This window comes from Magnolia sinica, chromosome 15 (genome assembly GCF_029962835.1).
Source record: "Magnolia sinica isolate HGM2019 chromosome 15, MsV1, whole genome shotgun sequence".
Taxonomy (NCBI): Eukaryota; Viridiplantae; Streptophyta; class Magnoliopsida; order Magnoliales; family Magnoliaceae; genus Magnolia; species Magnolia sinica.
This window is the reverse complement of record NC_080587.1, coordinates 41,726,858-41,741,532: the sequence shown is the minus strand read 5'-3', so window position 1 is coordinate 41,741,532 and position 14,675 is coordinate 41,726,858. Positions and strand designations below refer to the sequence as shown.

At 39.1% G+C, this 14,675-nt stretch overlaps 1 protein-coding gene across 9 annotated transcripts in view; it reads left to right on the top strand.

Moving 5' to 3' along the window:
* The first annotated feature begins 3,663 nt into the window (after positions 1–3,663).
* LOC131226647 (uncharacterized) overlaps positions 3,664–14,675 on the top strand; it is a 127,879-nt gene continuing 116,867 nt past the window's right edge. For 3 of the 9 annotated variants that reach the window (XM_058222248.1, XM_058222246.1, XM_058222247.1), the window contains exon 1: positions 3,664–3,909. In XM_058222248.1, coding sequence (XP_058078231.1) covers positions 3,796–3,909 — 114 coding nt within the window. In that variant the 5' untranslated portion in view covers positions 3,664–3,795. The remainder of the gene's footprint in view (positions 3,910–14,675) is intronic. The other 6 variants (XM_058222245.1, XM_058222242.1, XM_058222244.1 and 3 more) reach the window with 4 other exon arrangements.

Here is a 14,675-nt window from a genome sequence, read left to right as displayed (position 1 = left end):
CCCCCCACTCTAGGACTTGGTCATAATTTTATAGCTCCATCAAGCTTTCCCACGTATTATGATAAATTATTCCATACAATTTCAATTGATGTCAGAGAGGGTTGCTCTTCAAGGACTTAATGGTCTAGAGTAAAATCTGTATATGAGCTTTTTGAATTATGTTTACCTATGAGGGGAAAACTAAGGTTACCGAAGAAAATGAATAAATTGGTAAATCTTTTTATGGGTATGCCTTATGGGGATAATAGAGGATTTGAACTTAATAGGAATACATTTACTACAACCTCTACCCCTCCAGCAATCCAAAAGGGCTCGTTTACTTTAGTTAGTAGATCGAGAGTCTCTCCTGTAAGGCCCGTATCCTAGTCCGTACCGTTCCTTAGACTTCTGCAATCCTCCCTGTCGAATTTCGGCATCCCGTGACCTGTAATCGGCGTTTGCCCGTGACCCTAAGTCACATACCGTATATCTGAGTCGACTCGACCCGAGACTTGTACCCTAACGACCGCACTGTCGCCATAGTTCCAATGCCGCATCTCGTGCGCTAATGTGATACCCAGGCTAAGAGTTGTGGGTCTGCATTTATTTCGAGAAAAATGCCACACGTTGTAAATTCTGAGAGAATCTCTACCCAAACATCACATCAATTAATCAAAGTACAACCCATACCTAGCTCATCCGTCTCTCACCAACAAGGCATGACAACGCATACCTCTCTCATCCAAAGTCAACTCTCTCTCTCTCTCTCTCTCTCTCTCTCTCTCTCTCTCCATCCATCCCTTCTTTACACTCATCACCCATCACTCCACCTGTCTCTTACAACACCATCTCCTCTCTCTCATTTCTCTCTACCATTTTCGAAACAACCAAGAGAGAGTGGACGTCCAAGCTTCCCAAAGAGAGCCTAGTGTGTGGCCCACTTCCTACCCCAAAACTCCCATATCCACCCTTCAATCTTCATCATCCACCATTAAAGGGAAAGCCTAGGAGCTAAGGAGTCCAAGGAGCTAAAGAAGAAGGCAATTGGTGGGTGATTTTAAGATATCCGCTGTTGATTTTCATTTGAGGGCCCACTTGTGATGGGACCCATTTTAATATGTGTTGTAAATAACAAGGGGCCCATAGTGGCGGGGTCCCTCCATCTCACCGCTCTCTCTCTCTCCTTTTCTTTTGATGATGATGATGATATATGTGTGTGGTCCACCCGATGTGATCAAAATTTGGACTGTTAAGGTTTTCTGAACATCTAGCAAATGGAGCCAATGGAGAAGCATTCATAAAGGATTGTTGGAAAAGAAGAGATGGTTTTTAACCTTCATAAAATGATCGGCCATATGAATGTGTTGCTGAAACTAATTGTTAGCTTAGCTGAACTTGTTCAAATTAATTTGTAAGGCTTAGATGATCAAAATAAGTATTTTCTTATTAAGGGAAGAATCATTTAGAGATTGGTTGTTTTGGAACTAAAGTGGTTTAAGGTTAAGATTACCAAGACACCTCAATTTACCTACGTCTTCAAGCCTTGACACTGTAAGTTTTGGAGTATTCAGTTGTCTTCGTCTTCCAATGATGGCTCAACATACTCAAGACACCCTGTCATATGTTATTGATCGAGGCATTTGCACTCCTTACTCCAAGTACACTCCCAAGCTTTGTATAAAAATGCCTGCTCATTAAATTCACTAAAGCAAAGCTCTTGAAAGTGGAATAAAAGTAAAGATAAAAACTGTTGGGGGAAAGCTTATGTGCACATTAATCTTGGAATTATCTTTCATCTGACTCATAAAGAAATGACTAGCTTATGATGATTAATGATTTCCATTTTAATCTCGTTCATTTAAGTCCCACTGTTTTCTCATGTGTCTCAACTCTCATGTCTTAAAACGATATAAAAGAACAGATGTACCGAGTGGATTTATCGGGAACATGGCGGAGGCCTCACCTCGCTTCTCAACGCAGGAAGTCCAGACGATTCATGTCCCATGACAGGGAGCGGAATACGTTGGGAACGGGTGACACGTGATACATGTGCTCTACATCTAAGCCTTCCATCAATTTTTTCGGTTTATTCTTAATGTATGGTCCTAGAAAATGAAGCACATCCAAGTCTCAGGTGCACGTCACCACATAAAAACATTAAAAGCTTCCTACGTCTTGCCATCCAACTGGTGATTGAGCGCCCACCATTAAAAGCTTCCAAGGTCGTGCCATCAACTTGTTGATTAGATGTTACCTTGGTTATACATTAATGGGTGTTGCCACGACTCCATGGGCCTGTTTGGACGGTGGGATTAGAAGGGATTAGGTGGGATGAGATTCAAAAAGCATAACTATTACCCTTGGCAGGGATTGTCCCCTGTTGCCACGTGGTAAGATTAATGCCGTGCTTTGTTGATAATATGCTGGTACATTGAATGAATATACCCACCATCATTTGAAATTACTAAGAATAATACACATATATTATAAATGAACCGTTCATTTGTTTTGTAACCTCATTTTATGGCATGGGCCTAAAAATGAGGTAGATCCAAAACTTATGTGGCCCCAAAGAAGTTTTCAACGATAAGTATTCAATCCCCATTGCTTTCTATGGTGGGGTCCACTTGAGCTTTAGATTTACCTGATTTTTTGGCCCATGCTCTAAAATAATCTCGATAAATGGGTGGACGGTGTGGATATAGCCCACACATCATGGTGGGACCTACACAACTTGCTAACATTGAGTGAATCGGCACGGGAACTAATGAAATTCCAAGCTTTTCCATTCTACCCAAACGTGCGGTGGAATTGGCACAGGACCAGATGAATCCCATCCATTTAATGAATCCCATCCCACCCAAACAGGCCCTAGGCTGACATTGATCAATATATTTTATATCCACACTGCTCGTAAGTATTTCCAGCCCATTTTAGAGCATGGGCCTACGAATAAAACGGATACAAATCTCAAGTGAGCCACACCACGGAAAATAATAGTCATTGAACGCCCTCCATTAAAAACATCCTAAGGCACATGATGGTGTTTATTTGCCATGTAAATTGTTTATAAGGTCACGAAGAACAGGACGAAGGTAAAAAATAATATCAGCTTGATCTAAACCTTTTGCAGCTCACAAAAAGTTTTTTCGTGCCTGAATAGGCCCAGTCTGATGGCCTGGCATGAAACATTTCAAAATCTGGGCCAAACCAACCCCTGGACCGGCCATTGACAGCCCTGTTACTAATGGGAAGTAGCGCCACTGTGATGTTTGTGAAAAATACACCCCATCAATTCATTTTTTCGGATGACGTTAGAACACCTGCAATTCGGTAAAATTATTAAATTCAGACATTTTTATCCAACCGGAGATTTTGGATTCTACCGAACACGTGTTCCATCAGTTGTCTTTACATAAAATTCAGTACGAAGATAGAGTACTTTAATTAATTTCAAACGTTTTTTTTATTCAGTTTACCAAACGCGCCCTTAATCTAAAACTTTCGTGGCCCTAAGGAAGTTTTCAACAGTAGGCGTTCGATTCTCACTCCACCAAAGATCAGTAGGCGTTCGATTCTCACTCCACCAGATCTTTGGATATGCTTGGAATTTGGCCTCACGCCCTGCAATAAGATGCTGAAACGGTTGGACGGCGTGGATAAGACACATACATCACAGTGGGCTCACAGAGTTTACTCTCCAAGTCCCCGGCACATCCGCTCTCCCTCTCTTTCTCACATTCCCCCGCTCGCTTTTGTCGTCTGCAAAAGCAGGAAAAACAGCTTCTTCGAGGTCCTCCTATTGTCTCTGAAGCCATGGACGACGACGTCCTGCAGCGCGTCTTCCAAGAAGGAGGTCGAGACTACTTCAACCAGCAGCCCTCCACCTCTTCATCATCCTCCATACTCCAATCTCTCCCCCTCCACGTCGTAAGTTCCCTATCTCAATTTCCCTCTAAACTCTGCGTTTGGATCACCAATCGAATCCAACGGCAATATTACTCAATCTAAATGGGAATGGAGCGCTTATGCGAGTTCTACTGACTATATTCATAATTAGGCATTTAACATAATTAGGCTCTGCTCATCGTTACTAAATTGGTTCTGTTTGGATCCATGAGCGAATTGAATCACTATCGTTCGGTTTAATTAAGAGGAAATGATAGAGGGTGGCGGTTCTTAGCATATTCATGATCGGGATGTGACCCTCAGATTGCAGTTACGTTCCTTGTGACAAATTGAGAAGTGTAAATTCATGGAATAATGGGGATGATTTCCTTCTCCCTTTTTGTATTAATTTATAGGAGAAAAATACAGACAAAAAAGGAAATTATAAGCATGGTAAAATGGCAAAGAAGGTAAAAACCTTATGGTGGTCTGCAGGACCACTAATATATATGAATACTCCCCCACAAGCTAGAGCATGCATATCAAACATGCCCTAGCTTGGACCCAATTTCAAATAGATGAGGCCTACTAACTCCTTTGAATATCAAACATGCCTAGCTTGGACACAATTTCAAATAGACGAGGCCTAGCAACTCCTTTGGTAAAAATGTCGGCAAGTTGTTCCGTCGATGATAAATAATGAGTGCAAATCACACCAGTGGATAACTTTTCATGTATGAAATGGCAGTCAACTTCAATGTGTTTGGTGCGTTCATGAAACACTGGATTAGAGGCAATATGGATAGCCACTTCATTGTCTCAGGATAAAGGGACAAGATTTGAAATGGTAATTCCCAGATCATGGAGAAACGAACGTAGCCAGAGAATCTCACTTGTGCCATGTTTCATGGATCTATACTCAAGCTTCAATAGATGAACGTGCAATGGCCGATTGTTTCTTGCTTTTCCATGTGACAAGGTTGCCACCTACGAAGGTACACAAACCAGTATATAACGTCGATCAATAGCACAGCCAGCCCAGCTGGCATCACTGTACGCTTGATTATCTAAATGACCGTATGGAATGCCGACTCCTAGGGTGTGCTTGAGATAGTGAAAAATACAATGAATGACTTCAATTTGGTTATACTTATTGTAGTAGAGTACTTCTATAGCCAGATTCAATCTCTCTGGTTTTATGAACTTGTCAAGCATATAATGTTCAATTCATGAGAATCCCTGTTTCAAATCTTGTGATTGGCAAAACAAGATTCATAAAGCTATGCAAATTGCTGGGACATGGCTATATGATGATAATGCTGCTGTTGCTGATGATAATAAGGGTGAGGATAAGAGTGTTTTTTGAGGTCGAGTTTGAACCATGGTTTCAAGAAAATGCTATAACTCTGTTTATGATGATGGTTTTCTACCTCATGTAATATGATGAAGAAAACTCACATAACTGTCAAGCATTATTTTAAATCAATGCACATCGTTATTCAAAACAATCATTAATCTACCAGTATACTTTAAAATTCAATGGTGTTACATAATGGAAAATTTAGAAATGGACATCTAATGGCAAGCCTCGTGGAGTCTTTTTTCAGGGTTTCTTACCTCTTGTGAAGGAGCCCTGTCATCACATGCAATACTTTGGGGTATCCTTATTACTCCTAAAGTTCAAGTGTGTGCACATGGCAGTTACACTGCATAATGTGAAGATCAGAATGCTTACAATGCATAATTTTTGAAGAAGCACTGCTTGGTTCTCCCCAATGTGTGCTTAATGTAACTGAAAGAAGAAGAGACTGAATCACTTATTTTGCTTTTTTATGTGACTTGAGACATTTGGAACTTCTTCCTCAAATGCTTTTGGGTGATGTGGACTATTAATGGGTCCTTCCAAATTGATTGGTGAGAATTCCCTTGGTTCTTTTTTTGAATCATGTGGGACTTTTGGAAGTAGATGGATAGAAGAACCTTTGAGAGCAAGGTTTCTTCGACTGAAGCAATAAAGCAAAGAATGTTATCTATGCTAATTGATTGTCCTCTTTCTAGAACCAGGTTTTGAGGATGCCCTTGCTTGAACCTCTTGCTGGATTAGTCATCGGGTATTGAAGAGTGGAGAAATAGTTGTCTTGAGAATGTTGTTTGGGTGCTGTCCCCTCCATGTTATGTAAATCTTAATTTTGGAATGTGCTTGTTGGGAAGGTTAGAGAGACCATGGATGGTTGGTTTCTTAAGAAATGAGAAGGGGGAGGTGTTGATGTCATTATTCAGGGCTCGTGAAGGGGAGGGGCCAAGTGCAACAAGTCTAAGAGCACTTTGGAGAAGTACTGTGCACTTCTCATTGGCTTTCTTTGGAAAGCTAATTTTTGTTGAAGTGATCCCCCAACTCTCTAGTGAGTGGTGTCTAATAAGTTAGTGCTCTGGGGGCTCACCTAATATATTTGAGAAATTAAATCCTTTTTTGTAGATTGAATCCTTGTCCATCTATTGCAAAGATGACCCAAGAGAGACTTGTCTATTCATACATGTGGAAACTAACAAAGGTTCAGTTGCATTTGATACTAGCATACACATCATGAACAAGAAGCAACTATATACATACAGGCATATGCAAGTATATGGATGTGTAGTGTGTGCGAAATCATCTTCTCATTTTTATGCTAATTTTAGAGATCTGCTGGGATTCTTTTCTAGGATTAGTATTGGATATGAATATGGAATATATATATATATATATATATATATATATATATTCATGGTTATAAATGTGAAATTAAATATGGAAGAGATATATGCATGGTTGTAAATGTTCCTTCTTAGCCATATGTAAGGGACTGTTTTATGAAGAATATTTTCAAATAAAACAGAAGGGCAATCAACTAGGGTTATGGTCTCCACTATTTGGCTGAATTTATTGAAATGGTAGTGAAGCTCCAAGAACTCCATTCCCCTGGTGAACATTGTCATTGGTGTTGGCACTTCCAGTGATCGTTCTTAGGGGTTTCCTGAAACAGTCAGCGTTAGTCCAATGTTGGAAACCAAATTGGTTTTAGAAGAGGTGAGAAGATGAGATAAGATAGTTCAGGGAGTGGAACAAGTTCAAGTAGGAAGGAATGGAAAATAATATAAAAGAATTAAAAGAATTAATCAAGGAGTTTGCCCAGACCTTTATGCATAATCTGCATTATAAATAGAAACTAAAACGTGACATTACGGGTGAAGCTGATGAGGTAAAGAGGAGATGACGGCCGGATTAGTGATCACACTAGCAACTTTGAAATAGCAAGTTAATGTTGAGATGGAGGCACTGGTGTCCTCTGGATGGCAACTGGAATGCACAAGTCGACAATGTGTGGCGGGCAAGATGATGTAGCAAAGATAGGAAGGCAAAAGGGCAAAGACGATTATTAGTTGCGAAGAACGAAGATCATGGAGGACACAATACACACGTGAGCATGATCCGGTCGATGAAGTTCTTGGCTGATAGGGAGCATTCACCATCAGTTCAACTAAAGTGACAAGAGACCTACTATCGAGACACTTTTGATTTTGAGCCAGACACCCATTTCAAACTTGTGGATGAGTTATCTTTCAAAAAAAAAAAAGAAAAAGTAAAAGACTTGTAGATGAGGGAGATCAATGAGATGACCTGAGTGGGACTGGGACCCATCTAATCATACATGTGGAAAATAACCAAGATTGAGTTGCATTCTACCATTAGCATATATATCATGACTTAAAGGCAGCGATTTATCATGGTACAGCTGTAAGCATGTACATGGTTAGGTATAGAATCCCTCTTGTCATAACTATGGTAATTTAGGGACTTGTCAGTAGTCTTCTACATATTTGTTTCTCTATCTTTATCAATATCAGATTCTCCTCAAGGATTAGTATTGGATTTGAACATGGAAGATATGTATTCATTGCTATAAAAAAGGGATATTTTGAAATAAAACAGATTTTTTTTACCCCTACAATGGGAGTTCCTTCTCTAGTGATGTGCCAATAGAAACCTAGGGCGCAGTGCCTTAGGTCCAGGTGGAGCGATTTCAGCTAGTTATCCTTTGATCTTCAATGCTTCAAAATACATTACGTGGCTTCCAAATTGGATTGGTTTTTTATTTATTTATTTTATTTATTTTTTTAAATTTTTTTAAAATTCTTTTTAATCTAATTGTGTCAAATTCCAAATATGGTATGTACCTTCCAAATAGTGATTCATTTCTTTCCTTTCAAATCTAATTACGTTACTGTCGATAGTTTCAACAGTTGCTAATGAGGTGGTTGATAGACTCAACTATCTGAAGCCAAGTGGGCTCGGGTTTGGGTGCGGGATCAGGTAGTGATTGTTTCAAAATGTTAGCAAGTATAAGTAACTATGAAGCTGGAGAAGAAGGGCATTCCCAAGAAATTCGAAGCGGGAGCGTACTTAGCTACAACTTATTGTGCAACTAAGGAATTGCTTGTGAGGATGTGATGAGAGGGCTCTTGTTATCAGCCACTTTGTTCATGATCTTGGGTTCTTCACAGTAGTAGAAAAACAACTGCTATTTCATTGAAAAATTTGAATTAGATCAATTGAAGTTAGTTAAAATTCAGTTCAACGTTCCTAAGCTTCACAAGATCCACCTCTTTCTCAATTTTCCCATTTTCCACTTTCCTGTTTTCGACTACATTTTGGCCAATAATGAAGGTGGCATCCATTGGCCATTATTAGGTCTAAATGCTGCTTTTGAACCACGATTGGAACTACTTCACGCTTATATTAGCAAAAATAGAAATTCCATATATTATTCTAGCATGGATATGTATATCAACATCAGGTCCTGAGTTTATACAAGTGGGGTCCATGGTTTGGTGATCTACGTTGTTGATTTGATGGGCCCCATTATCATGGGTGATGCAAAGGGTTGTTAAGGATGGTATAAGTCCCATATTTGAGGTCACAAACCCAAGTCTTATCGGTCTATAAATGGCTATCTAACAATGAGGACAACAACCAACCAATGATGGGCCCAAAGTAGTGGACAACATGCGTTCACCCTAGCAGAAGAAAATGGAAAAAACGAGAGAGAGAGAGAGAGAGAGAGAGAGAGAGAGAGAGAGAGAGAGAGAGAGAGAGAGAGAGAGCATGCATTGTTTGCATGTGTTCACCCTAGCACAAGAAAATGGAAAAACTAGAGAGAGAGAGAGAGAGAGAGAGAGAGAGAGAGAGAGAGAGAGAGAGTCAATCATGCTTAGCTTGCCATTGATGAATTAACATGGCAAAGGCTTGGTGAAGATGTCTACCAATTGAGCTTTAGAAGGGACGTGCTCTGTGATAATTTCCTTGGATGCAATCTTCTTCCTATTAAAATGACAATACATTTCTATGTGTTTTGTTCGTTCATGGAAGACTAGATTATTGGCTATGTGAGACGCTGCTTGATTGTTACAATGTAGAATCATTGGCCCACCACCAAATAGTTGAAGCTTTTGGACAAGAGATTGGACTTATAATAGTTTGCAAGCTGCATGGCCCATGGCTCTGTACTTTGCCTTTGCACTTGACTTAGCGACAACCGTCTATTTCTTGCTCTTCCAGGTTACTGATGGGATATCTCGCGCACACGCACCCCCCCCTACGCACGCACGCAAGGAGGAGGGCCCCACCATCGATCTGGATTGATAACGACGTCCAGGGAGGGCCTCCTAGTTAGAAGATTGTGTTTTAGTTCCTTTGAGTGGACCCGATTATCATGTGGATCCCACCATTGGATCTCATGATCATGGCCCACTACTCTAAATGATCTAGTACTTTGAGTTTTGCTTATTATTGTTATTAGGAATATCATGGATGGTTTAGATTGGTTTGATTAGTTGTTATTTTTGTTATTTCGTCTCTAAGTAATAACATGCACACATGGCGTGGCTTTTGGGGTATTGGGTTTTCTTATAAACAGGCAAACCCTTGTAGGTTTTTTCTCATTGAAGATGATTAATAAAATTCCCCGTTTTCCTACTTCTCTAATTTTTTGGGTTGTGGAAATCCAATTGGGTGCGAATCCCCCCTTCTTCGAAGGGCTAACTACCATGGTACGAAGCCACACCCATCCCAATTCGCCCCCACCTCCTACTCTCTATATTCATCATCTTTCACGCCATCCACTCTTCAAATCCACCTTTATTTTGCAGCCAATCCTTCTCTACAGCAGATTTCCAGAATCAGGCCCTGCAGGAGGGCTGAAACTTCGGCGGAGCACCGTGCTCAAACCGGTCATCCGATTGCCCTGAAACTTGGTGTGTGGGTGGCCCATCCCTGGCCGACCAACCCCTAGTTGGCCCTTTTTGGGTCCGTGGGCCCCACACACGTGCGGGCTGCAATCCACGCACGTGCGTCAAGCCAGCCTGTTGTCCACACGTGTGGATTGATTACAACTTCTCTCTCTCTCCTCTATCACCTTATTTCCCTAACCTTAACTCTAGATTATCCTAAATCCCCAGTTCTATTCCCCTTTTACAACCCTAGGGCTTCCTGAATTGAAACATGTGAATCCCTTGGATTGGGGAAATAATCCTTTGTATGTGTGGATGAATCTACTCTCCTTTGATAATTGTTTGGTCTATAATTTTAATTGATCCAGCCCTAGCATGTGTAGGCTTGGACCCTTGTAGATCCCCCTTGTTGAATGCTTGACTTTATGTGGGATATGGAATTTTTGTGATTGTTTCTAAATTAGTATGATCTAAAGGCTGAAATCTTGCATATCATATTTAATTTCCATGTCCTGCATCAATTACTAAGTTTCCTCTAACAAACATAAAATAGCTAGATGTGGATTTCCTATTTATCACTAACCAGCCTATCAGCATCGTCATAAGATTCAACCGAGAGATGATTATGAGGTTTATAAATAAGACCCTGCTCTAGAGTACTTTTCAGATACTGAAGAATGTGTAAGACCACGTGTCATGCCAAGAGTCCGGTTCTCGAGTATATACTCGACCCTGATGCTGTATCATAGTCGAGACTAAGTATTCTAAGTTGCACGATCATCATTCTAAGGATTCAAGAATCATATATAACCATTTCACATAAAGATATCGTAATTATTATAATATAGTCCCACAAAAACACATTATTCGTTCCACTACTTCAATTATTACAATTATTCCAAGTCTCAAACAAAAACTCAAATAAGGAGATATAGCCCATACATTATAGCTCTAATCCGAACTTGTAATTCATCAACAAAATAATAGATTAAGCTAACGGCTCAATGAGTAAACCTCCACTACTGATGTAGAACATGGCACATATATATTCCTAGCATGGTTGGACCAAAAGGAGGTGAATCGTAAATTGGTCATAACTTTTGATTCGGGTATTGTTATGGGGTGCATAACCTATCAATCTTTGCTGAAACGGGCCATCCGCGGTGAATTGACCCACAAAGTGGGTCGCATCCAAGGTGTCCCGTATCGGTATCGGTTGGCGTAACGGTGACCTCCAAAACCGATACGGATACGGGGGCGTAACGGTGATACGGGGGCGTAACGGCCCGTAACGGTGCAAAATTTTTTTTTTGTCAAAAAAATATGAAAAAATATGGATTAAATCCGGAATATTCTAAGCATTCCAAATATGCATTTATTTATAAATTGGAACATGTTTATGGTGGTGTAACGGTCCACTCTTTGGTGAGAAGTTGTATCGGACTATCTGATGAATTTATGAACCAGATAACCTGAATTTGACTACAAAATTCATATATTTAATTTTCTAACTATCTACTATCAATGATAGATATATTAGAATGAATGTAATATGAAAATATCTTACATTTAGGTGTTTGCAATTATTTTTGAGGGCCAAAATTCATGCGTAAATAGAAAAAAATATAAAAAAAAAATATAAAATGGCACCCCAAATATGTAAAATGCACATTAACATGTTCTACTATGATTAACACATCATATGACATCATTAAAACAGCAAAAGAATCATTAAAAAATGATTTTTCGAATTTTCAAAAAAAGGGCCGAAATAAATGCATAAATAGAAAAAAATATAAAATGGCACCCCAAATATGTAAATTGCACATTAACATGTTCTACTATGATTAACACATCATATGAAATCATTAAAACAGCAAAAGAATCATTAAAAAATGATTTTTCGAATTTTCAAAAAAAGGGCCGAAATAAATGCGTAAATAGAAAAAAATATAAAAAAAATATAAAATGGCACCCCAAATCTGTAAAATGCATATTAACATGTTCTACTATGATTAACACATCATACGGCATCATTAAAACAGCAAAAGAATCATTAAAAAATGATTTTTCGAATTTTCAAAAAAAGGGCCAAAATAAATGCGTAAATAGAAAAAATAGAAAAAATATATAAAATGGCACCCCAAATCTGTAAAATGCACATTAACATGTTCTACTATGATTAACACATCATATGATGTCATTAAAACAGCAAAAGAATCATTAAAAAATGATTTTTCGAATTTTCAAAAAAAGGGCCAAAATAAATGCGTAAATAGAAAAAATATTAAATAAATATATAATTTCACCCCAAATATGTAAAATGCACATTAACATGTTCTACTATGATTAACACATCATATGATGTCATTAAAACAGCAAAAGAATCATTAAAAATGATTTTTCGAATTTTCAAAAAAGGGCCAAAATAAATGCGTAAATAGAAAAAAATATTAAAAAAATATAAAATGGCACCCCAAATCTGTAAAATGCACATTAACATGTTCTACTATGATTGACACATCAAATGGCATGATTAAAACAGCAAAACAACCATTAAAATTTGATTTTTCGAATTTTAAAAAAAGGGGCCAAAATTCATGCGTAAATAGAAAAAAATATTAAAAATTTATTAAATGGCACCCCAAATCTGTAAAATGTACATTAACATGTTCTACTATGATTAACACATCATATGACATGATTAAAACAGCAAAACATATTAAAAAAAGTATAAATACCTATTTTTGACGAATTTCTTAAAAATGGCCCACCGAGCTTTGATTCAAAAAAATCTGTAATATAATGTGTTTTTATCTCAAATACCTAGCTAAGGTTGGTCGAAATTAGTAGTAGAAGGAGTGAAAAACAGTTTGGAAGCAAGAGGTTTCAAAAAAATAGCAAAAAATGAGCTAAAAATGAAAAAAAAAAAGGTTACCGATACGGGCCCGTTACGGCCGTTACACCCCGTAATGGGCCCGTATCGGCCGATACGGGTACAAAAAATCGTATCGGCCGATACGGCCCCGAAACGGGTAACGGTTCGCACCGTTACCGTTACGTATCGGCCGATACGGCCGTTACGTAACCGATTCGGCACACCCTGGTCGCATCTGTCCGTTTCGTCAGAAAACACTCTCTTTCAGCTTAAAAACAAAAATTTAAGGAAAATTTACTATTTTTAGTAATTTCGATTTTTTTAATATTTTCTTATTTTTAGAGCTTTAGATTTTCTTCTTTTTTAGAAACAACTTGTAATTATGCTAGGACTCTTCGGACAAAAGTTTATTTGGAATTTTTATTTTTAGAAATTAGGCTTTAGAAGAGTTTTATTAGAATTAGAATTTTGCTATTTTTGGTAATTACGATTTTTTTTCCTATATTAATGGTGTAACAGGGACACATACGAGCAATTTATTTCGAATTTCTAGAATTACTTCTAGTATCTATCTTTCCTTGTGGATTCAAGGTATCTCTGTGACGAGTCTAGAGAAGCTCCGTGGATTCGGAGTACTTATCCCCCTGAGGAAGATGGTGCTCGACCTCAACACATCCTTCCCTGCGTCAGTTTGGTATCAGAGTGAGGCTTTTTCCTCGTATCTATGGCTTCTAATGACGGCTTGAGCAACAATCCCATGGACGGTGCTCCAGGGAATTATCCTTTAACAACAGTGGCTTTTGAAGCAACTTTCGAAGCAGCATAGTGAGAGAATCGGCAAGTCATGCAAGGGCTGCAGGCTGCCATCGATCGCTTGACGGAGGCCATAGGGAAACTCCGTGTTCATGGCGGTGATCCGCCCTTAGCAGGTGTTGGAACTCGTAATCGCACTGATTGCAGGATAGTGCCGGCAGTGAACCACATCATCACTCTTGAGAAGGTGGGATCCAACGACATGATTTTCCTAGTTTCAACGGCCAACTCCACTTCAAGGACTTCCTTGATTGGTTGCTTAAGGTTGAACGTTTCTTCGACTACATAGACATCGTGGAAGAGAAGAAAGTTAAACTTTGCTTACAAGTTGAAGGGCAGAGCTTTGGTTTGGTGGGAACAACTTCAACTCGAGTGGACGAGATAGATGAAGGCGTCAATCCACATGTGGTCATGGATGAAGCAGTTGTTGCACATGCGATTCCTCCCTAGCGACTGCGATCAGGTACTATTTCAACAATATCAAAATTGTTGGTAGGATAGTCGATCAGTGAAGGGTTATGTAGAGAAATTTCATTATTTGTCAGCGAGAGATGACCTCGTCGAAACGGAGTTGTGACAAGCCACAAGATTCATCAGTGGCGGACATGTGGCACCTATGGGAATGAAGAACCAACCCAAGACTTCTAAAGTGGAGGGACAGTCTCTCATAACCGAACAAGATTTTGTTAAACAATCTGAGGAATGAAGATATGTAGATGCATTAGTTGAAAATGAAAATTATATGGAGCCTGTGAACATCCTAGAGGATTTGAAACCAGTGTTGCAGGAGTTCAAGGCGATTGTGCTCGATGAACTCCCTAATAAATTGCCTCCCATACGAGATGTACAA